This window comes from Drosophila suzukii, chromosome X (assembly GCF_043229965.1).
Source record: "Drosophila suzukii chromosome X, CBGP_Dsuzu_IsoJpt1.0, whole genome shotgun sequence".
Lineage (NCBI taxonomy): Eukaryota > Metazoa > Arthropoda > Insecta > Diptera > Drosophilidae > Drosophila > Drosophila suzukii.
This window is the reverse complement of record NC_092084.1, coordinates 31,070,065-31,096,095: the sequence shown is the minus strand read 5'-3', so window position 1 is coordinate 31,096,095 and position 26,031 is coordinate 31,070,065. Positions and strand designations below refer to the sequence as shown.

The 26,031-nt window shown below is 38.9% G+C and overlaps 1 protein-coding gene across 4 annotated transcripts in view; it reads left to right on the top strand.

Annotated features, from left to right (window-relative positions):
* Positions 1 to 1,061: 1,061 nt before the first annotated feature.
* Positions 1,062 to 26,031, top strand: part of DIP-beta (Dpr-interacting protein beta) — a 47,010-nt gene continuing 22,040 nt past the window's right edge. The window contains exons 1-3 of one of the 4 annotated variants that reach the window (XM_017076330.4): positions 1,062 to 1,331; positions 19,183 to 19,488; positions 20,640 to 20,776. In XM_017076330.4, the coding sequence (XP_016931819.1) occupies positions 19,236 to 19,488; positions 20,640 to 20,776 (390 nt within the window). In that variant the 5' untranslated portion in view covers positions 1,062 to 1,331; positions 19,183 to 19,235. Of the gene's footprint in view, positions 1,332 to 19,182; positions 19,489 to 20,639; positions 20,810 to 26,031 lie in introns of all 4 variants that reach the window. The other 3 variants (XM_017076328.4, XM_017076331.4, XM_065868728.2) reach the window with 3 other exon arrangements.

The following is a 26,031-nucleotide window of genomic DNA, read 5'->3' as shown; positions in this document are numbered from 1 at the left end:
TGGAGTGTTAGAAAATTCTCCTACGGTTTTAGGTGCTGATGGTTTAAGATCTTACCAAAAAATCGGTCGGTTATTTGCTCTGATTTAGAAACATTGTATTTTGCTTGATTTTAAATCGTCAACATGATTTTCAAACGGTTTCTGCAAGACCGAGATTTTTATCTACGGTAAAACTTGGTTGTACCTGTATGCCAAAAGCGACACCTTAACAAATAATTTTCTGACTTGAAATAATTTCAATTTACTAGTATGTACTAACGAAATATATGCAATCTTTGTGATTAATGGGCGTTCGACTGTATGTTCTGAAATCTCCATACACAAACGGACAGACGTACATGGGCAGTGGGTAGGTCACTTACTTTTCAACGAATGCGATATCATCGTAATTACTTTTTACCATTTTTTACATCTTTTTTTAAATAATTAATAAAAAATAAATGGTCTTGAAACTCAAATTAAGAAAGTAATTATATATAGACGTTGCACAATTTGTTGAATATGACGCGCGAGTCCATTTGAACATCATTAAAAATACTACCCGAAAAAATATATTGTTTTAAAGTGAGGTCTGTACTTTTAAAGATTATTTAGCCCTACATTAAAAACAGCCGGGGAATATGAATCCAGGGGAATCAAGGCAAAGGGTCAAAGGGGTAACATGGCAATGGGAAACTGGGCAGAGATACAACAGGTATACATTTTATACAAATTAAATATTAAGTAACCGAATATGTAAGCCATTTTTAGCTTATCAATAGCAAGGCCAAGAATCATTTTTCCACATCCATGCATTTTAAGTAAGGGGAATTTATCAGCTTGCCAGAAACATTTCTGGCAACATGTTGCTAAAGGACACATGCAGACACTTTCGTCTGCCACCCGAGTTGTTCCTAGGACGCGACGGCCAGCTTCGGAAGACTTCGGCTAACGGGACACGGAACCCCGAAATGCCATGACATCGGGAAGTTGGCAAATCGGGAAATCGGGACGCCAGTGCTGCCGAAGGACGAGCACGTTGCGTTAGGTCGGCCCAATGCGAAACGCGCTTGGCGCGACAGGCTCAGTGCTCGGGCAACTTCCTAGCGCGTCGGTTCAGTTCAGTCCAGCGGATTCGAAATACAAAAAAGACCTAGTGCCGAGTTTGATATTCTAGAATTTCGAAAAGGCTTTTCAAGCTGCGCGGAACAACAACAAGTGATAATTACTCTAGCTGACGGTCTAAGAAAGAGTTTTTTTTGACAAGTGTTGTTTGTTTATTTTCCAAGTTTTTTCAAGTGTTAGCCAGTGCTTTGGACCCGTTTCGCGTCATCACTTCTTTTTTGAAAAAGGTAATTCTAAAAACTTAAATTCGATCATATTTCGCGGGAAATTCAACGTGAGTTGTGGCTGTGCCTTTTAAATACTCGTAAAGTGAAGTCAATCCTTTTGTCAATCCTTTATACCATTTCCCGTTGATCGCCGCATTCAATAGTTACACGTATGCTTGTTCACTCAGTTGTCAATTGCATTATCGGTATGTTAACATTCTCATTCTTTGCACAGTCATTGAACCAAGTTTTATACCAATCGGGTTGTTTCTTTGTGAGATTCCTTGGTTGTTCAATGCCTATTCAGATAATTTTTCTGTTACACTTACCTCTTTATTACGATTTTGATCCTTTGATCGTATCGACTCGCCCGTACTCCTATTTCTTGTTTAGTAAATACAAAAATGTATGCTTTTCAGTTTGATATTCGATAATTCTAAAAAAAAATAACAGTTTATTTTTAAGTTTACAAAATATACGACAATGCATTAAGACGACTCAGTTGAAACCAAAATCATCGAGAGATAAAATAGTTTGAGATAGTAAAAGTTTGGATCCATAACATCCGTGAGAAATATCAAAGTCTAGTCCTATATCAAACCGAAAAACAAAATGAAACTTTATAACACGTGCTTATCTGTGCTAAGTAATGTCAATATAGTCTAATTGTAGTAGTATTTATAGTCACGGCTTGCAAAAACTGGAACCACAACTTACATTTTGAATTAAGATATCTTCGAGAGTCAGTAGTCCATTTTTTCATAAGCATAGCAATAGATGATTATATGTCATTCTATAAATATCGTTTTCAGTATTTCAACATATAAGTTATCGGTGTTTTGTTAGTCCTATTTGGTGTGTTAAACAAGAAACAAGAAGAAACCTAACAAAGTGTATTCAACCTTTCAGCTACATGATTTTTTAATCCAGGCCCATATCTTGGGTGATTAAGAATATATATGCTTCACCGACCCTGAAAACTGTTAACATGGGCTGATCCTCCTCGGTTTTAAAGTGAAAGTATACAAATGGAATGCAGGTAGAAAGAGGTAGATGGAGGCGTTGTTCTTGATCATGATCACTAGCCGAGTCGAACTATCCATGTCCGTCCACACTTAAAATTCGAAATTAATTTTAGTTTGCTTCGCTCTTTAATACCTACCACCAAGGCATTATTTGTTCAAATCGGACCATTAGTTAATAAGTTATGACCTGTCTAGGAAAAACATGGTCAGTGACGTCACGGGCAGTAGATAAAATTTGTAAAATGTAAAAGTGTAAAGTTAATAAACACTTTAACATCAATGTTTATTTGCCTCTAATCAAAGGTATGTTTACTTTTAACTTGGTTAGGAATTCGACTATAGCGTTTTCTCTTGTTGTGACTTCGAAGAACTTTTAGACATTACATTCTTGAAAAACCATTTGGATTGCTCTGATTTAGCTCGCGTATGGATAATATAGCGATGAAAAGATTTTAAGAAAAAATCAACTATACTTAATTTGTATTTATTATAAGTTATTACTTTATTCAAAAATTAAATATACACTATTATAAAAAAGTTTTAACATTTTTCGCCTATCTTTTTTTTCATATGTACAATTGTGCGTTTACGGGTCTTGCAAGTGTAATTTTATAAATTAATAGTTTTATTTATTGTTAGATGTTTTTTTAAATATGAATGAGTTAAACATTTATTAAGTCAATTTGTTATGTTTTTGAAGTTTAATAAAAATTGTGTCATCTACGGAATGGCACAGAAATCTCTTCGGGCGGAATTTTTACGTACACCAAAATAAATTCACCCGAATTATGCCTCCAAAAATGTTTACTGTATAATGTGCAGCTCAATTTATCAAATTGAATATAAGTATAGCTTTAGTAAAATTTAAAACCTTAAACATTTTATTGAATTCAAAATAATATATGATACAGAGAGAATTTGATTTAAAGAGCATTTTTTTGATATAACACTACTGAAAGGTGTTATTAATATCTTTAAGTAAAACAAATAATAACAGATATATATATATAGGTATACCTCATATAAATATACCTTACAAATGGGTTAAACCTAACTGATTAGGCTTTTGCACTTATGGACATTATAAATAATTTTGAAATTGCGAATATATTTTTTTATGCTTTTCTTTAATTATAAAATAACTTATAGCTAGTTTATTTTATTTGAGGAACTTGAATAGATACATTATAATTATTATATAATTTCTGAAACATTTCAAAGCGTTAGGAACATATTTAGAGAATTTTTAATAAGATAATTGGAAACTTTTTATTTTTTTTACAGTCAGCTTGGCCATCAAAAATTTGCCTGGCTTGAAATCGGGTATGCAGATGTTTTATTTATTCCCGTCTCTGCTTTTGATTTGCTGGAACAAATTTAACCCACCTGAACTTTAAACTCATCCGTACCCATACTTATTCTTCGCAAACCACCACCACTTTGGCACATTCTTGGGGCACCTTTTCGGGGGCTTCTTCGAAACTTTTTGCCATTGAACAAAAGGCGCCAAAATGAGACTGCAGCATCCAGCATCCAGCCAGCAGCCCAAGTTTTTAGTTGGCCGTGATTTATGTTTTATTAATATTAAAAGTGATTTATTAGCCATGAAATTTGTAAGCCCAACTTGGCCGGTCGTCCTTATTCGGCCAGGTGAAGCGCTGGCTGCATACGCGATTGTTTAATTACAGGTGGGCTGTGGACGGTGTCCTCTTCCGCTGCAGGCTCCATTATCCTTAAGCGCGGACCCGGCCGCTCATTATCCCGCCGTCCCGAACTTAAGCTAAACTGCTGCACAGCGAGATTAAAATTGTAAATGACAGCCAGACTGACAGGACAAGGGAGGAGCATCTGCTCGTCCTTTAATGTACCGAACTGTAGTGTCCCTGCCCCAGCCCATCCCATTCCCATTCCCATTTGCCGTCGCATTTTGTCGTGTTTTTAATGAAAATTAATTAATTAAATAACGTTTTTACTCATCCGCCTCGCCTCGCTCAGCAATTGTCTTCCTTTGTACGCGGGTGTGCGTATGAGGATGCATTTTATATTAAATAATGAAGTGTGTACAATGTATGCAGTGTCACACAAAAAGAGCTCAGAGGCAAATGAAGGAGCTTCTGCGGCAAACGAAAATATGGCCACTTTTGGTAGAGAACCTCACTCTTGGCAGTGCACAGAAAGAAAGTGCACAGAAAGAAATGTAAACGCAGTTTGTAAACGCTCTACCTGGAACACCATTAGGTTGAGCAAAATATATTTAGATGTTCTTATTTAAGTACCTAATGCTGGTTTCTCGTAATCCAATTTTATTAATATGCAATAGGTCACACAAAGTATTACGGTTCTTACTACACAAATTTCTTATTCCTTCTTAAGCAGCTTAAGGATGTAAGCCACATTGGAATGATTTTCGAATTGATGATTCTCAGTTTATTCTGTGTAAAATTCCTTTTAAATTGCCCCAAACCGTTGACTGTTTTGGGCATTCGGGTCAAAACAAAAGTCATGCACTTCAATTAGAATTAATTTGGAATTTGACTCCAACTTGTTCGTTTCGATTTGGTTAACCGGGGTCATGGTAAGTAGCTCTTGGCTCCTTGACAACTCCCTGTTTGACTCCAACGTCCTTCTTCCACTGGTTAATTAACTAACGCTCCATAATACCCGGAAGGCAGGGGATCCATTGGCAGGCTGCTTAGGGTGGTGAGCCTTTGATTTTCTTCCGGCATCTGGGAAAATTGAAATATTGCTCGAATTTCGCTCTGAGCTTCATATTAAATGCATTGTCTGCGCGTTGCCTCTGTTTACATTAGAAGGCATTTATTGCAACTTAATCCCATTTGAACGCACTGTATTTGATAAATCTGCGAATTATTTTTACTGGCCTCGTTAGCTCGAATAGTTAATTAATGCTCTTAGATAACTGCTGCGTACATTCTTGTGCGAAAACTAGTTGTATTAATGGGTACAAATATTCATTTGTAATTCAAATATTCGTAATACAAAAGCCTTCTACTAGAGGTAATCTACGCCAACATTTCCTAAGCGTTGGAGTCTACTCGTTATTGCAGGCCATTTGTAATTTCCAGCAACAGATATTTGACACAAAAAAATTGTAAATTGAAATACAAGTCCAATTTGTTGGTCAATATTAATTATTAAAAACCCGTTGCATTCTTAGGTGCATTAATTCCTGACTGACTGTGGCAGGAATTGTTAGGCTCGAATTTTCCTGTCGAACTGAAGGACCCCGAGGAGATATTCCGAAATTCCAAAAGCATCGGACTCCCTTTGCAGTGGAACAAATTGACGGCCTACCTGGGGCATTCAATCGGCGCTAATTATTTGGAAATAGGATATGGCCGGGCGATCCAAGTGATGACTGATGATGTGGGCATCGAAGTGCAGCGGAGTTGAAAATCATTTCTGGAAAAGTGGCTGTTCATATTACCTGCAATTAGCTAGATTCATAATTGGCAAAAACGATGAAATGCATCCCTCGCAGGCAATAAAAACAAAACAACATTATAGTCGGCAATCGGATTTACAAAGATTTTGTTTTCGGAGGACCTTCCTTTTGATTTTCCCCAACAAACCCCAGCGAAACAAAGGGAATTTTCGGACAGTAATTATGAGGGAAAAACAGCAACAAAAGACACTGCCAAACAAAAGACAACAACGGTTGCCGCCCAGCAAAAATTAAACGAAATTTTTGCGCGCAGTATTTTCCGGTCCCGATCCAGTTCCGCAGCCCAACTTCCCTGGAATCATGTTGTAAGTAAACTCATTTGGTTGTCTTGTTTTTTGTTTCGGAAGGAAGCAGCGGAGAATGGCTCTGGTAATGCAAAATGTCAGCGAATAAATCAGGCTGCAATTTTTAACCCTAAGATTGATCGAGACCCAGTCAAGATTTATGGTAAAACGAACGAGACGGTTCTTAAAGCAGCTGGCTGCTCGCGTTTTTTGTGGACTAATAAATGACGTGTCACAGCGAAGCGGAAATAAACACAATTAAAAACGCATCAGTGGCGAAATGGTTACACATGTGTGGGCCGGGCACGGGCAGCAAAGGGTTAAGGCGGGGTTGGGGGTCGGGGGTTGGGGGTCGAGGGTCAGGGGTCGGGGCACTGATGGCCAACAAAGCAAACCACAAACAACCAGCACTTGCACATTAACAAAAGGCAAACAACAGCGGCAACAGCAGCAGCAACACAATAAAAGAAATATTTTTCATACATAAAAAGAAAATTGCACAAACAATTGAGAGGAAATGCCAGAGCGCAATATTTGCAGTTGCTTTAAGTGAAAAAATAATGCCACTGCTACAATGCCGGCAAATGGCGAAAGCTTTTTCCCAGCGGACCACGCTGCGTATGCGTAATGTTGTTGAGGGGCGACTATGGAATGCATAGAGAAGCACGGGCAATTTGACAACAGAAATTAGCCAGCAAGACAACAGGTAATTGGCGAAGGGAGGCAGTGTGGCAGTGAGGAAAACCAAGAAGTTGGCAAAAACTTGCAGGATATGAAAGAAAATTGTATCTACAGCAGAGTAATTGGAGGGATCAACTGCACACGTACAAAAGAAGAGAAGATAGTGAAAAACAGCGGAAAACGGAAATATTATTCAAAATAACAATAATTGGCCATTAAAGGAAGAAGAATTCTTTGCACCAGAAGCTTATCGTTAGTAAACAATCTACAATTCAGTTTAGAGAACGTTCGTAATAGCCAAAGGTTTGCTAGAGTGCATTTTGACAAACATGTGCCTATTATCTATAACCAAAATATTCAGACAAATATTATCTATTAATAAAGAACTGAAATTTTTGGATTACGTCCAAAGGATCAAAGCAAAAAAAAAAATAATTTGTAAAATATCAGAATTAACAGATATTTCCTAGATCATTTATGAAAACATACCCAAAAACTGGGGGAAATTAATGCAAAGAACCTTTAAGAAGAACCAAACCAATAGGTAAAGACAACAACAAATCAAATTTTTTTCAGTGGTACTTGAGTTTTCCTGCGTACCACGGTTTTCCCACCCACTTTTAGCAGTTTTCCGATGGCCTTGCACGCCACTTTCCCCCTTTCGCATGTGTAGCTGCAATAAGCGAGTCAAGCAGATCATTTACACAACATTTCCATCGAGCCAAATGCAAATAAAGCCTGAAGTGCTCAGGTGGGACTCTGGGAGGGAGGCCACTTGAGCTTGGATTAGACTCGCTAGCAAAAATGTCAACGCTAATACTCATTTCAATATCAACAATAAAAGCCGAAACAAGACGGCGAACAACTTAATGTGTGACAGCAGTCGCATATTAAGTGTGTTAAATACAAACGTGTGTGAAGCTCCTTACATGCACGCATTTCCCAGGAGTTTTCGGCCTTGATTGAAGTACCGTCTTTGACTACCGACTTTAAGCCGACTTTGGATTGTGGCTTCTCAGTTAATGGTATAAGCCCGTCGGCTATTATGGCTTTCCTAAGATATTTCACACTTTCTGGTAAATATTTGCACACATCATGGCACTGCTAATGGGCTCGGTCAGACTTAAAGCCGATTATATCGAGTTTAATATTGGAACTTACGGACTCTTTAAAAAGACAAAGGAAAACTATAATGTTGATTAACTGAACGGCCATGAAAGGAATTTTGCTTTGATTGATTCGCACAGTCGAGGGTATTTATTGCGAAATGAGGTCTCAAATCAATTGGCAATTGGCCGTTTTCATTTGCCTTTGGCAAACAACAAAAGGGGCCCAACAATTCCACAGCGGTGTTTATAAATAATATGGAGTAAATTCTACAGGCAATTGCAAGTTCATTGCTTTGTTGTTCCCGTTGTTGTTGCCGACTGGCATTGCCAACTGGCCACGAAATTTAATTAAAACGATTTTCCATCGGCAAACAAACTGCGGTGTGGTGCAAAAGCGAAATTCTTCCACACATCCCGAACCATTTTTGTCTCGCGGTGCTCGTTTTGTCATTAATTTAAAAATTTGTCTGAACCCTTTTCAACTGACAAAATCGGGACATGCAGGGACACGCCCAACCCCCTCCAGGCGCACACTGAAAAGTAGCTTTTTGGAAGAGGCAAGTTCCTAAAAGTGCCTTCAATTCAGGCAGTTTTAGTATCAACACAATGCCAAAATTTAAAAATCCCACCTTGAAGGCATGCCTTATCCATTGTAATATTGTAATGTATGACATATGGAAAATCTTTATAATAGTGTCGAACTATTCCTCCGTTTTTTCTCAGTGCAAGCGCACACATATGCATAAAGTCAGCTTTGCTTTCGCTCGGGGTTTTCCACCCTCTCGCCCTCCCCTCCAGGTATCCCTTGCCAATAGTGGTTCGCTTTCTCCAACATGAAAAAGGATGTGTCTTTGCGACGTTGACTCATTGCATTCCAGACTCACACACCCACACAGCCAGCCACTCGCACACGAACACACCCGTGGCTACACCCACACAGCAACAAGTCAGCGAGTCATGTTTTGCTTGCCATTTGTGGAGTTGACCTCAGCCCTTTCCTCTCTATTGAATGGGACTCAGCTATTTGTAGCATTTAATACACATCCGCACGCCCCAAGTGGTTACCCCAGTTGAACCCCATTCCTAGCCTGCGCCCCCTGACCCCTGACCCCATGCACCCTTTTCTGGTCCTGGCACTTGTCACTTGGTCGCACCATTGCTCATACTAGTGTATATTTGGGGAATGGTGTGTGGTCCTCCCTCGCCCTCTGCTGCTGGCATCTCCTGGTTGATGGACTTGAAGTCGGCACACAAAATGGTATCGAATTGTTGGGACTCACAGCCTGTCACCACGAAAATACATCCCCACTTCGGCTAATGTCATTTTCTACGGACTAACAAACTCGGATGTGGTTCTCTAAATCCTCTAAAGTTCTACCAAAAAATGCCTCCATGTCAAATACAACAAATCCCAGCTTATTGTTCTCTAGATGGAGAACGCACGAACAGATGGACACGCATGACGGTATGACGGTTCTTTAGATATTATCAGAATAGAATTACAAACAAACCAATAAACTAACCAAATGCAAAGATGCAGTCTTACGATAAAATGATGTCAAAAAACGCAAATTAGGTGGTTAAGTATGCAGGAGCGGAATCTATTCTAATAGTGATATCGCGGATCCCATCTGTATAAAGATGAATTTGGGGCACATTAGTTATGTTTAATATTTCTGAGACTCAATTTGATGGCCCTGTGAAATAAGTCCCTAGGGCAAGAAGTCCCAAAAAGAAAACGAAATAAGTCCGAAAAATATGCTTGGGAAAAATCAACATCGATTTTTATTGAAATTCTGTTATTTCATGTTTGGAGAAAAGTTTTGGCAATAAAAATTGGATGCTTATTTCATAATGATATATTACCACAAAACGATGAAAATAAATAGAGCCCCTTCTCAGTTTTCCTTATTTTCCTGGAACGTGAGAAACAATCGAAGAACAGTTAGCTTTCTCGTCTGCATGGGTTCTTGGGCTATGTTTTTGAAGTGCAGCCCCTTGTTATGTATGTATATTACATTTTTTAAGAGGTAAGTACACTTTTTTAAAATGTATGGCTTTTAAACTTGTTTATGTAGCATAGGTGAATTATTTTCATTGTCTATATCAATATAAAACGTTAAGAAGTACAAAAATTTAAAGCAAGCTAGCTCCCTTAGCTTCAGGAAGCCGAAGTTTCTATACCCTAGCAGATGGTTTCCGTGAGGCATTGTATGTACAGAGCTTTTCGATTTTAGGAAAACTAAAAACTAATTGCATAAATATTAAGAGAATCTTCCATTTAAATTTTCTACGGTAAATAAACGAAATATAACGGTCTTTGTATTATTTTGACATTAATTACTCGATCGTTCCAATGGCAGCTATATGATAAAGTCGTCCGATTTTTTTTTAATCTTTATTCGAAGTTTTGAAATATTAAAAATATTTAGGGTATTCAATTGCGTTGCAAAAGTGTAAACTTTGTAAGTTTGCCAGACGAGAATTGTGAACGCCCTCTATTTTAAAATATCGTTGCAGGAAATTGACGTACAAAATAACGCCAACTTTTAAATTTTTGTGAAAAGAAGGCTATGATATTTTCTGTCATTAAAACCCAACTTTTCAGTATATTTTAAGTATTTTAGATAAAATTCCTACCCATTATTAACCCCCTATTTCTACACAAGTACAACAGATTTGTATACATAGGCTGGGGTGTTGTAGGCCTTGAAAACTATTTTGTATGGAAATTGTTGTTGGAACTGCTTACACTTTTACACTTTTCAAACGATTGCAACGCAATTGAATACCCTAATTATATAGTTATCCGATTCCTATGGGAGCTATAGGATATGGTTATCCACTCCGGCTCGTTCCGACTTATATACTACCTGCAATAGAAATAAGACTTTCATTGAGTAGAAATGGGCAGAGGGACAGAAGGACTTGAACTTATATATACTTAAAGGGGTCTTCAATGCGTTGCAAACTTCAAACTGAAATCATGATACCCCCTGCAAGGGTATAAAAGTACTTCAATAGTATCGTTAAGAATTCAACAAATACAAAATATACACTTTTACTCAACGTGTCCTTTAAGATCGCAGACAGAGTCGAACCAGACTACTTCGAGATGGCCAAAGTCATGAAATTAACTACTTTGACTCTCTTATTCGAGCGGAACCAAAGAGTTGACAGTCCAAGAAAAGGGAGAAATATTTTTACGTGCTAAATTATACATTTTAAGGGCATTTTGCATAAATTTATTTGACACCGAAATGTGTCACTTGAAATGCTGAGCTCATTTAAAAAGGCCTCCCTAATGCACCTACATATAAATATAATCGCAGATCATATTGTTTTGCATTAAATCATTCCCTAAAAAGTAGGCAATACGCTGTGTCCCAATAATGCGCCCTCAGAAGTAGGCAGCACATTCTCGGTTCGCCCGCTACTTGCCCTCAAAAGTAGGCAATACTTCGCTGGCAAACCAGGCCAAAGTAAACAAAGTGCAGAAATAACGAATTTCATTCGCCCCATAACACAGATTTCTGCATGTCAACGGGGAGAAAGAAACACAGACAGACAAACGCCAACCGCAGAGTGACAGACGTTTGAGTGTGAGTGGTGGTGTGCGAGACAGGTGGACAACCAGTCAATGACCCACACCACCCAAACCACCACTAGCACACCCTATTCGGTGTCCAGACGACAGTTAATTTCCTATTTGATATTTGCTGTTAATCTAATAAATTTGCACGTTGACTAAATCGACAGGCGGGCGAATGAATTGAAAGGCAGCAGATAGGATGCATGTGAGGGGGCGTTGGGATGGGATATACATAGGTGCACCCACACCCACACCCACACCCACACCCACACGCACACTTGTCCTGGGAAAGGACATCCAGGTCCCGGCGGCAGCCATTGTTGTGGTCTTGCCTAATCTTGGAATTAATCTCATTTAGCCTATAAACTGCACTGGCCGGGGCCACGAAAGCAGCTCAGCCAGCATCTCCCTTGTAATCCTTTTGTCACAGTTCATGACTTGGCAGCTTTCCGATGCCCCGGCTCCACTTGGAACTCGGACTTGGCCGGCTCCATCTGCCCCATCTGCTCCCGCTCCACTCGCACCGGCCACTCTGACAGAAGCCGAAAATGCGCCAAAGCCAAGCGAAGTGCTCTGCTCATAAATTCCCTCTCTGGCCCACAACGATTGGACCTTCCACATACTGTTCCCATACGGATCCTTAAATAACTAAGGAATAAAAGGGAGAAAATACGCCCAAAAGAGTCTAAATTCAGATGTTAGGAACGGAAATATAAGAACTTTCATTTTATTTTAAGGAATATTGGTAAACAGGTAACACCAGCTTAATATAATATATAATATATTTAAACAAATTGAACCACTCCTGCAGCCCTCAACAACCCTTTCTTAATTGAGTTTTACTTGAAAACAGACCTTTTCCTTATTTATTCTACACCTTTGCAGGAACTCAAATCAAAACAAAGCTACCCTAAGCTACCCTTCACTGGGTGCGTACCCACTCTCATTTTCGCAGCTCTAATAACATTTTACATTTTCCATAGTTTTTCTTTTCTGTTTTTGGGTTTTTTTCGGTTTTCGTTTTTGCTGGCTTGACTTGGGCAAAGATTAAAACTGAAGCTGTGGCTCTGGCCAGACAGGGTGCCCCCATCCCCATCCCTCATCCCTCATCCAGCCTGTCTGATGGTGGTCCGTCCAGGGTCTGTGGGTCTCGGTCTTACCATCTCTGTTACACGGCAATTACATGACACAGAGCGTGGAAAGCTGGGAAAAGCAGCTTCTCCGCCTTTTGGAGCGACAGCGGGACGGGGTCTACAGTCGTTTGTTTGCATACCTGGCTAGCTGGTGATAACAATAATCCTTGACAAGCCATAAACATCTTAACGTCCTTGTCCCCGTCGCCGCTTTTCCGCTTTCCATTTACCATTTACCATTCACCGTTCACCGTTCACCATTTCCATCCAGCGCAGACAAATAGACTAGAGTTACAAATGTCGCAGGAGCCGGGCGTCCTGGGGTTGCTCTTTGAAATTGTAAACCCAACAAGCGCTCTCGGAGTCGCAAAGTCAATTTGAATGTTTGTCCGGGGGATTTGCCTTTTTGTGCGACCTTAGCCCCCGCTTTCCCAGCAGGAACCCTCGGGTCATGGCCCTTGAATAAGCAGCTAATTCGTTTATTATTTTTATTGTTGCGTTGACATTATTTACGTAAGCTGCTTGTCAGCTTTTCACTTAGCGAAAGAAAAGCGGAAGGCTCCGCGTCAGAGACTTTATTATATTCATTTCCATTTTATTTGCCCATTTACAAGTTCCCATCTTTATGCCTCAAGTTTCGGCCTGTCCTGCTGCCTCTCATCTTCGTGGCCATATCCTTTTGTCGTGTCCTGTGTCCTGTGTCCTGCCTGCCGAGTTATGCCTTTATTTGGCACTTGACGGCAATTGCCTCCACTCCACTCAACCGAACGGAATCCCGGGCTAAGCCGTTGCTCCTTGGTCGCTTATTGACTTGGCCGGCTATTGATAGAGCTTATTACGGATTACGGATTGGGGATTGCGGATTGGAGACCAGCGTCTGGGGCAACGGACCAATGGGCGGATGGGCGATGGGCCAGGGTGCCCAGTGACTCGTGATTTTCGATTTATTGCCGTTGTCTAGAAAGACGTTCTGGCTTAGATTTTCAATGGAAATCTCATGAATATCGGAAGACTCCCACTCCAAAACATTCAAATCTGCTTTCAGGTTTCTGTTTATTATTGGTAGGTATCCGAAAGTTGAAAGTATGTTCATTCTTGATCAGCATCTCTAGAAGAGTCGGTAAAGTCGTTCTGCGTCAATACCTTTTGCAAGCTCAATTTGAAAGATATCGATTTGAAACCTCCCCAATCGTCAAATATGTGAATTCAGATTCTAAAGATCCGTATTTCATATGACATTATAACTGTCATGGAAGCAATCGGTTTCAATAGGGAACATTTCCCAGTTTATTAAATCTTTTGCACAAGTAGATGGGTACTAGATTGACAACTCAAGGATATTGAGGCATTCTCTTTCAATTTCTCTTTAAATTTAAGAGTTATTTGACACACCGTAACTACCAAAAGCTGTTTTAACAGACAATATCTTAATAGGGTCTGCGCCTGTTACAACTTGAATATAAGTTCTTCAAGGCCTAATGTTTTTTCGTTATTTTCGAAATGATATCCAAAAATAGAAGGCTGTTGTAGATTAGGATATCGGGACTTGTGTTCAGTCTAAACAGAACATACAACCCCAGCGACTAAGTCGAAGAGATTTGAGGCTTAAAACTGGCCGCAAAACAAGAAAACCAATCCGGGGATCCGGCTTTTTTGAATTCCTTTTCCATTCGCATCATAGCGAGGGACTTTTCCACTTGAGCGCAGGCACACACAGCATAACCAAGGATAACTAAGGATCAGGCAAATACGGCAATTGTCCGGCCATGGTCGTGGCTATCAACTCCCCTCCTGCCAACCTTTCCACGCCCTTAGCCCGGCTCAATGGCCGCCAGGTCAGGTCGGTGGAGCTGAAAGTAGAGCCAAAGTCGAAGCGCTCAATTAGAGGCGTGGTGGACTGTGGGCGGCGATCGCTTGGCGTGGCCCAAGTAACAAAGGACGCAACCAAAGAGGTGGAAAAGTAGGTGGACGACTGGGAGTTTCGCCAGCAAATAAAAATATGACACGAGCTGGCATTTTTCCCGTGCATGTGGACCAGTTGACACTCACGCATATTCAGCCATTTTCTGGCTTAAGCCGAGGGGGTAGGACAAGGGCGTTGCAGGATTGTGACAGGGACATGGGCAGGGGCAGGGGCAGGGGCAGGGGCGGCGCAGGTTAGAGGGCCCCCATTCCTACTGGTGCGACAATTGCGCCGCTGGCCACACGAGGCGAGAAGCTCTGGCCTGGACTGCTCATTTACACTTTGCCACATGTCCCAGTGTCTCGGAAATCTGTCGCATCAGCACTAAAGTCCCAGACTAACACGAGGTGTATGTGTGGCATTCCAGGGGCGGGGTGCCAGGGGGCTTGGGGCAGAACAATGGGTGGGCCAAGTCAAACGGTTTGCTGCATTATAGTGCGAGGTATCTGGCTAGCTCGTGCTGGGAGTACAGCTAATAAGCAGGTGGGTCTCTGTTTTTGGGTTTGCATTAATTAAAACCCTGAACACCATATTCTTAGGAGACTGTTACTTAGTTATTATCCTAATAAGGAAATTGATTTATTTTTATAAACTTAAATGGAAGACTACAGATATAAATTTGCATATAACTTGTTAATAACCAGCCTAGCACCAGCATAGCTACCAATTATTTAAAGAAAGGAAAGGAATCCGGCAGGAGAATGACTCAATGAATACAAATACATTTCTTAAGGAAACAAATTCAATTACCACCATCTAAAATTTAAAAATAATCCATAGCAAGAGCGAATTTTAACTCTAGCTAAGAACAAAAGAAGGAGATTTGCATAAGAGGTACCAACTAGTTGGGCTATTAACCAGATCGCTAGATGTTTGTGCTTCGTGTGAGTTCAGTGTGTGGGTTTTTCGGCGTGTGTTTGTAAGATGTTAAGCAAATACATTTATACTAGTTGTACAGTGGTGTCGGAACCCATTTTAGCCCCCGGAAATCTCCTGCCCCATTTTCCCAGGCGCCGCGAGAAGTAAGTTTTGCTGACCATGACAACGACCACATGGGGGAAAGTGGGTGGGAAAATGAGCACGTTCCATGGCTAGTCGATGGCCAGTTGTCTTTCGACCCTATCTACCGACTACCCCCCGAAACTGTGGGCTTAATTCTGTTTACTTTGAAGCAAAACTTGGCATTCCCAAGTGTGTAATTTTAAATGTCAGCAAGAAAAGCACAGAGGCATTTTCGTCCAAAACACATACTGATTTACTTAAAGTTTCGGCAAAAGATAACAAAAACCAAATCAAAGCCGAGAGGAAAACATTTGGCTGCTGGAAAAAGCAGTGGGAATTGAAAGGAGAATGCCACTTAGGCAACTAGCAAAACAATTAATAGCCAGCAATTTCCGTTCGCCTTCTGCACAATCAGAAATTATATTAAGCCACCTGAGCCAGAGATCTCGGATCCCTGTCGCAGCGAAATTATTTCAAGGCACCGGCAATATTTACTCTAATATTGAGTTTCAGCCATGGCACTTTGTTTCAATTAAAAGCCTGAAAACGTTCGTTGAGCTGGGCAAAGGGCTGGAATGTCAGATTGGCCGAATGGAGGACACCGTAGCCTCCCCATCCACCTGACCCTAACAAAATTGAACCTGCCTGAACTGAACTGAACCGTCAATTTGCTGGGTTACAAAGTAATTTTTAACCATATTGTTTACTCTCCCTGTGTGTGGCCCAAAATCAATATGATATTATCATCGGTAATTCAATTTGTCCTGTCAAGAGTGCAACGAAGAATAAATGCACTCTCAACGATGCACATTGGATGGGAAATGTGCATGGTTGTGATGGCCAATAGATTTTTTATATTTCCAATTAGCCATGGATTTTTAGAATCTAAAGCTCAAAATCTGTTTCAAATGCTAAACAAAATTTAAATATGGCAGTGCATTCTTTGTTTATTTCAAATAAATAAATAAACTGCATTTATTTATTTTTGGGAGACCAAAAATTTAATTTTTAAAAATGTCTGTATATATGAGCTATAAGTTTTCCACATGTTAAGGAATTCTATAAGGGGAAGAACAAGTTATTAGCATTTTAAAATATCTACATAAGCGAATTGTTGCACTTGGTTGTGTTATTATGCGTATGGGTCAAGTTTTCATGACAAACTGTCGGTTTTTTCAACAAGTGCTAAAACAAATAAGGTTCAGGTCAAGATTTCTGCACCTTAAATTAAAAAATTTACCTGAGACGAAATGCATTTATTTTCTGTGCAGACTGCTGTTTAAAGAATTGTTAAGCTTTAAGTTTATAAAATGTGTAATTTGTTGTATATTTGCCGATGAAAAACAAATACATAATTATCAAGCCTGACACAATATTGATTAATTGGTAAATATCCGAGAGTCCAGTTGAGGAAACTGTGTCATTTATGAGGGGGTTAAACAATTATTTATTTGTGGAACCGACAAAGAAGAGAGATTTTCTGGGTGTTACGGGTAAATTTATCTGGAGATCTCACATACCATATCTAAGCCACGAAACTGGAACAGAACCTGGCGAACGTGTGAAAAGTGTTTGAGTGCCAAGTGTACAAAAGACGCCCGCATCGGCGACATCAGATGATTATTAAGGGGTGGCAGGGACTATGAACCAAGCACTACGGGCTGGAGGACTAAGTACCGAGGACCCAGGAGTTGGACATGGGCGACAGATAGGACACGTATCTAATAAAACGCCTCGCACACGTACCCACACTAATGCGCTGGCTTCGATCCAGCCATCGCAGCTCAAATATTTGGGCCCGGCTTTTGTGAGCTCATTAAATTTCGTCAATGTAAATATGTATGCCGCTGCAAGGAAGAGTGCTTCCGAATGCAACACGTTGGTCCGTGTCCGCGTCCTTTGGAGGCCGAAGAAGGCGGCCGAGGGTAAACGACAGCCGGCATATGCACTTCCGGGACATTTCCTGTTGCGACTCCTAGTCCTCGTCCATCGTTCTGTGAATTTATTACGTGCAAATGTAAATGGCGGCACGTGCGGGCCTCGCATCCTGCACTTCGCTGTCCCTTGGATTGTGCAAGGTACTAGTCCTGTGCCAAGAACAATTTTTACTGAAAAATATTTTCTCAAAACTCAAGGCGAAATCATCATAATTTCAGTCAGAATTTTGTAACGCTGCGAATAGGCCTGAAAAGTGATTTTTTTTAAAAAAGGCCATAGTTCTTAATTTAAGCACATTTTACCACAAAGTGCTCCGAACTTCGAGTTGTTTCTCCTATACCCGCAAAATAATTGCATTTAAATGTTTTTAAAATTGTGCCTGCTACACAAAGTTCGCATGATTTTCTTGTTTTTGATTTTATATGGTACGAATTTCTTAATTTTTTACTGTCGTGCCCACATGTTCTATGATCACAGCTCTAGTATAATTGTATACGAATCGAAATTGTTATTTTTTTAAATAATTTTTTCTATCATTCCTGTGGGAGCTATTGGATATAGTGGTTCGATCTGGCTCGTTCCGATTTATATATATATAGAAAAAACATCACACAGTTGAGAAATAGCTTGACTACGTTGGGTCAATCCATTTGAGAAAACGATATTAATTCAATTTCTGCATCATTTGGGGAAATTTTTTGGTAAAGGTTTTAACCAAAATATGCGGTTGACGAAATTTAACGTTAAGATATTTGTTAGCATGACCAGTCGGGCTGTTTTTCCCACAGCCAGGTAACATTGCTCGGACAGGCCATGTGAAATTCCTTAAAGGTAACTTAAACGATAACTCCAACTGATACCAGTTACATATTTGGTAATTAACCAACACAGTGTATATACAGTATGTATATGTATGTATGGCTGTGGGAAAAACAGCCCGACTGGTCATGCTAACAAATATCTTAACGTTAAATTTCGTCAACCGCATATTTTGGTTAAAACCTTTACCAAAAAATTTCCCCAAATGATGCAGAAATTGAATTAATATCGTTTTCTCAAATGGATTGACCCAACGTAGTCAAGCTATTTCTCAACTGTGTGATGTTTTTTCTATCTGTAGACAAATAATGCCCGCCCTTTATTTCCATTCGATAAAATGCAAGTGCCGATCCTCCGTTGAATCCTCCTTGGAGGCGATAAAAATGTTGTCGTCGCCAAACAAAGGCGAGGCAGCTTGCCGTCTGGTATCCTTCGAGCCAAGTTTCCCGGGTCCTCTGTCGCCTAGTGGGCATGCAACGTTCTGTCAATTGATAATGCAGTCACAAGATACAAGCTACCAGATACGAGGGCGAACACTGCAATATGTACGTACGTTTATTTAGAATATTTATTTTGACAAATTGACAGTGCAGCCAAAACGAGAAGGGAATAACAGACAGGCAAAAATAAGTAAGGCACAGAAAAGAGAGCTGAAAGTGCCAGACTTTTGTTTGGCTAATTTAAGCTAATCGGTGGTATCTTTGTGATGGGCTTAAAGGCACTCCACATTTAATAGCGTGTGGGAACAAAAGTAAGAAATAATCTTCTGGAAGTCCAACAAGCTTATATAGCTTATTATCATACATATGTCTATCTTGTTGCATACCGCATCTGATCCCTCACTTGTATTTCATTTTCAGCATCTCAAGGTTAACACAACTAAAGGCATACCAATGGAAGCTAGGACAGTCTTATGATGAACTTGCTGGTGGTTAAGGAAAGCGGCGAGCGGATCGCCGACATCAGCTATAGCCAAGACCAAAGTACCAAGTCCCATCCAAATTTATCCCAAACAACCAATCATCGCAAGCTGGCGCAGCTCGAGATTGCATCTGCATCGGGATCGGGTCTGGGAGGATCTGGAACCGGAACCGGAAGTGGAAGTGGATGTGGACCAGCTTTTCGGTGGCAGTTGCTTATACTCCTCCTGCTCTGCAATTGCATTGGTAAGTGGATGATGGTTCCTTAAGTTGACGAGCTCTGGCGCTGGTGCGTTGGGCAAATGCCAATAAATGTTTTTGCTTTGCTTCATTTATTATGATAATCCTGCACTATCAAAAGGTTAGAATGTCGGTGATTGACCACTTTGTTGCAATCGATATACCCACATTCCAGCTTTATCTACGTTTTGCTTGCTTGATTTTCCCAGTTATATCGATAAGTCGTATCGATCTAACTGGCTCCCCCAGCTTAACCTTATTGATTTGCCTATCGTTGACAGGCCGCTCGGTATGCACACTTACCCACCTTTACACAATATCCTACACAAAGAGAAATATTCCTGATGTCATTACAACAAAAATGTATATGATTTGTGGCATGATTTCATAATATAATAATATATAATCTTATCCTTACAATACCCATATTACACAAAAACTTTAAACTCAATAAATAAAATACCAATATTAAAAAAAACTGTCTTAAACACAAATTTTTTCTTGCTATACTAATTTGAGGATAAAAAAGTATTAAATCCAAGCCGAACCAATTTTTCATCAAAATAATCATCATTTTTCTCTGTGTAGTTAGGTTTAAGACTTTTGGTTTATTTTTTGGTTCTTCATAGACCAACGAAATGCAGAATGTTTTATTTTTGTATCCTTTTTATTTAAGTAAGATTAATTTAAAAGAAGAAATGGAAGCTAATCAAATCGAAATTATAAACTTAACAAAAATGTTGGACTTGTGTGTCAAATATAACAGTGTTAAGGATTGATTAAGGAACAAGGCAATTTGCCTGAAATGCAATTTTTTTTAAATTTTAATCTTTAAAGATGTGGGTACCACAAACGAAAGCGCTTTATACAGGGGGTAGTGCTAACAATTTTATAAGTGGGGGCATTTTTAATATATGATATCAGTATATACTTAAATTATTTACGTAACAAGATTAACTGTAAAGTAAGTAATCAAACTATTTTGTTGATGATTGCTGCCGATTGGATATTAACTTTTCTCAGTGCATTCGCACACACAAACACACTGCCATCCACTTACACGCACACTAAGCACATAGCATATGTAAATTTGTTCGAAATTGTGTTAATTGTTCAATCAATGTCTTCTCTTCATGGAAATGTCAATTGAAATGAAGATCTTACCATTTCGAACAAAATCTCCTCAGTGGGCGCCTTCGAGCCGGACTTTGTGATTCCGCTGGAGAACGTGACCATCGCCCAAGGTCGGGACGCGACCTTCACGTGCGTGGTGAACAACCTTGGGGGTCATCGGGTGAGTGGTGACGGTTCGTCAGCACCAGCCAAGGTATGTATCGGTTTCAAGCGCAGCGTTGAATTTTCAACTTCCGTTTTGCTTTCGACTTCTGTTCCATTTCGTTTCATTTCCTTTTCCGTTCGTGGCTCTTCCGTTCCGTTTCATTTGCCATTTCAAGTGCACAATATTCAAATAACTTAATACAGTTTTAACGATTTTCCAATCTAAAAGGCACCAATAACAATAACGAGTTCCCAACTGCACCACAATTATCGCAATTATGTAACCGTTAAGCGCACCTATTCCTATATACGCATATCCATAGTTAACTACCAGTATAACAGCCATAACACCATTCAATATTTACGATTTATATAGTACCTACAAAGAGATGTATGTATATAGAGCACTCCGCATATTAAACGCCACGATGCACTGCAACAGCAACAGCAAAAGCAACAATTGAGACAAAAGGACCGTACAATAACTGTAGCGAAAATAACAACAATCGCATTGAATCGAATCGAATCGAATCGCATCGACGCATCGAGCGGCGGCATCAAAATAAATTTAAATAAACATGGCACAATTTGTGCGATGCGAGACCGAAAAATGCATTGCTTATTGTTTTTATCATCGTATTATATTATTATTAGCACTCACATTTAATTTATAACACTCACAAAGCGAGGAATACGGGGTATGGTGATCTGGGGTCCCGACCCCGGCATTGTGCCAAAGAGTTTAAGCGATAAAAGAGCAGCGCACAAAAAACCACCAACTGTAAGCGATTGTTGTTAACAACAATAAACAATCGTCAACCGTTAAGGAATAAAAAAACACAACAATAAATGTAAAATAGCTATTATTCAGCGCCTCCCAGCGGGGATGTATGTTTTCACATATATGTTTTCACATGTATAAGGTCGCATCGAATCGCGTAAACAATGTAAACAAATTAAGTCATTGTATCAGCAATGATTTAATCTCTTTAAAGTCTAGTTATCCCTCCATCGCGAAAGTCATTCATTCTAAGCGATCAACATGGGTTGTTATGGGATTATAGAAATCCACGGAGAGTTTATCGTGAAAACCTTTGAGAAAAATTATATTAGGATACAATATACCGAATGAGATTGAGTTCATCCATATTAAGCATTAAAACTTCTTCTTAACGGGAAAATATGTTTATTTGGTATTAAAAATACACCCATAGACCTATTTTTTCAGTTGAGCTGAGAATTATGGTATGTCTTTGCGATAAATGTTCCATAAAATCAAAACAGGTCACCATAGAAAAAGCGTTTGGGCCCAAGCTCTCGGTGGGAACATTTTTGTTTTGAGTATCCAAGCGAAGAGCAACCAAAATACAAGTTTTGTTGCCGTTAGAGCTAATTTAACCTCTACCCGAAAGTATTAAGATGTAAATGCTTTAATGCTGTAAATGCAACTTACCTTTAAAAACAGCCGAGTTACCATTAACACACAATTACAATTTCTTTTAAATGTCGACTTTTTCAAAATATGGGGGGTGGATCTTAGGTACAAATTTTTATGAGTGTATCTGACCAACGTTCTGTTTTCAGTATCCATACAAAGCTGATAAAACACCTGCTATAAAAGCGTTTTTTGTTTAATTGCCGACATTGAAGTGAAATTGGAGGACACCTTTGAAAGTGACCCACAGTCCGAATCAACGCTTTATTTTCAGTTTTTCGGTGCTTTTATTGAATGCGTTTTTGTGTGTGCAATGTGTACAGTATCGTAGCATACCTATGTATCGAAAATTGTGGGAAAGTCTTTTGAGTTTCTGAAGCTAAGTTCTAGTCCAGTCTTAAACAAATCTTTAATCCCGCAAAGTGTCAGAAAAATTGATGAATATTATATTCGTTTTAGCTGGTTACTACGCTTTTGCCCATTTAGTTATAAATAAGTAAGGGGTATTCGGCAGTCCTCGCTACTTCTCTTTCCCTCGCATCCCTCTGTCTATGTCGTTATATATCTGCTTGCTTGCGGCGCGCATCAAAGAGTGTTAATCAACGAAATGGCATCATAAATAAAAATGCCATTTCATATAAATCCTTCGATGTTTTAATCAAACAAAAACAACCAGGGCAAACGGCAGAGAAAGAAAGAGAATAGTAGTGCCCCCTGTCACAATGTTTAAACTATAACCTTCATTGTACACACATATAATTTACATTGGACATAATAAAACAAATTGCGAGACTATGGATTACAGCCAGTCCTAAAGAATATCGTATGCCCTAAACTTAAATACCTCACAATTATTTGATGGAAAAATAAGGTTGATAGGCATCAAGAAATGTAACTTTAATTAGTGAGTTCAGTAGGTTGATCTGATGAATTTTTCTACACGGGGAAACAAAATTTGGTCACACTCATGATCAGACTTAGTATTTAGTGATTTAGTAGAAGCACAATGTGACCGTGGTCCAATTCAATGCAGTTCAATGCAATCCACTCAGCTCTTCGCCAACCATGCATAATTAAAGACCTCTTTTGCAGAAAACTTTGGATGAATTTGCGAAACGCGACCCTTGCTGCTCATCCATTTGTTAAACAAGGATGCCAACAACAATGCGAACAATGCGAAATTCGTGGCATTGTTTTCATTTTTGTGCTGCTCTCTCCGTCGCACTCATTCTCTGCCGCCATCTCTATCTCTGTACCTCTATTTGTACTTTTTTTCTCGCTTTTCGGTTCGTTTTTTAGCCCACTTTTCAGGGCATCTTTTACTGTTTTTATTTTTGGTTAGTAAAATACAGTAAAATAAAAATAAATTCAAGCGCACCGAGTTCAAACCGAAACAAACTTTGCACCATTTATGTATGCATATATATACAAATATATATATACTCTGTATGTGTGTGTGTGAGCGAGTGTGTGTGCGAGTGTGTGAGTCGTGCGTGAGAGTTGTGCTTTATGTAGTCGTGTTGTCCATGTAGTAACAGTAGACTTACTTTATGACATTTGCTCGCTTTATTTGCATTTACATTTGAAATTTTTTACAATCCGTTTTACATTCCCCCCCCCCCCCCCCCCCCTCGCTCTGATTTTTTTCGGCCCCTCTTTGTTTCCCTGATTTTCGTCACAATCCGTTTGAGCCTTTGTTTGAAATCCCCAACCATCCAAAAAGCCCCCGGTTTTCCCCATCCCATCCATGCATTACTCAATAAATTTGCTTTATTGAGTAAATAAATAAAGCGTCAGTGCCGCCGTCGCGCTGCAACATCAAACGTTCGTCCTGGCTGATGTCCATGGGTATTTATTTTCCAAGAGGGGTCATAACCCATCACCCCGATCCATATTTTCAAGCTCCCACCTTTCGCCCAGTCCCGCTATTGACACACTCCAATAAAAAAGGTGAATAAAAAGGAAAAAGAAATGCGAAGTCTGAGTCTCAGCTGTATTGGCATTCCTGCTTATTGGATTGTCGGACCCGCTACAATATAAACCTGCAAAACGGCTGCCGGGTTGGCGGCTCACAAAAGGCTAATGGAAAATATTTTATCACTTTTTAGTCAAAAGTTACATCAATCAGCAGCGTTGAAAGAGAGCCGCGGATTCTAGTTTTTAGCCTTACAAGTTCAAATCAAAAAGTTAAAACGATTTTTCATATGCTGTTAAGCAATTCAGATTCTTCAAAAAATGTAGGGCACAAATTTATTAAACTCTCATCATACATGTTGATATTTTCACCAGAAACTCAACCATTTGCTGTTTTTATTTTCTAGAAGAAATCTAATATGCAATCCGTAAAGTTTAACTGATATGATGTTTTAATTCTATTTTCGGTAACAGGAAAGCACTTAAAATATTTTATTTTAATTCATTTAGTTTAGTTCAATTTCTTAAAGCATTTGCAAAAACTTCAAAGTTTTAAAAATACCCTTTGTTTGAAAGTCTTTTAAAATCACCGGTTGGAGTGTTCCATATATTTTTTTGAAAGCAATTAGTTGCAAATTTTATAGGGTATTTAATTAGTTAATTGCATAAAAATAAAAACAAACACATTTCTAAAAATGTTTTATGCTTGCCCCACAACGATTTTTTTTAATTTACTTAGTTTTACGCCAGCTCATTGTCTACACCCAAAAAGTTATCAATATGCCCCTTTTAAGGTGTCAATGTAACATTATTCAGACAACTATCATAAAACAGATTGGAGCTACAGATTTATGGAGTTATGGGTTTAACTTTTTTATGTATAGGTTCAAAAATAGAATCTTGGAATTTTTTGGCATGACTCAGACTGACACCAATAAATGAATGATTTTATATTTATTTGGGAGGCAGTCCCACCCGAAATAGTTGGGCTGAAGTGCAGAACACATATGCTCATATATACTTTTTGGTTTAATACATTTTGTGTCGTATATATTCGTGCCAATTTTGAGCCATCCTTAGACTAAAGATAAAGAGTTAACCCAGTACAAGCACTTTTTTGGAGTAATCAGGTTATTGGTCAGCAAGGGACTATCTATTGGATTATAATTGGTAGGGTCGTACCTCAATATGTTATCAAAATTACAAATAAAATATTAAGAATGCAAGAACCAATAAATAAATTTACTTTTTATAAATAAAAATTAAAAACAATATTTTTCGGGACATTTCGTATGTTTTAAAAAAAAAAATTTTGTAGTTTTTTTTGATCCCAACAATTTGGTTTAAGCAAGACCATTTTATAAGTTTTTCTATTCATTTTACTATAGCGTTCTCTCTTGTTTTTCTTTACAAACACACGTCACGGCCAATATTCCTTTGGCTAACTCCATTTATAAATATTTATAGAAAAGATTTTTTTGCGATACATTTGGATAACTTTTACTGATAAGTATGAGAATGTTACGCAATAAAGATGCGGCTAGGTTTGACTCTTGCGCATGACTTGGTTGGTTTTCCAAAAAAAAACCTTTGTGGGGACAAGCACTAAACATTTTTTCTCAAGTATTTATTTTATTTATTTCTTGTTATCAACCCAACAAAAGTTCGTTTTATTTGTAGGCACGGAATAACGCATAAATGCATTTTACAAGAAGATTAGTTTTACCGAAAAGTTTTGCATAAGGAATAACTTTCCTAATTATGGTTTTAAAATATAATATTTTTTGAGAGTTCTGAAGCCGGTTGATATAATTTTAGAATTGAAAAAATATTTCCATTACAAGGACATGTGTTTGAAGCATTTATAGTACGCTTTTAAACATAATACACATTTGAGGCAAGTCCAGCTCATTTAAAATGGC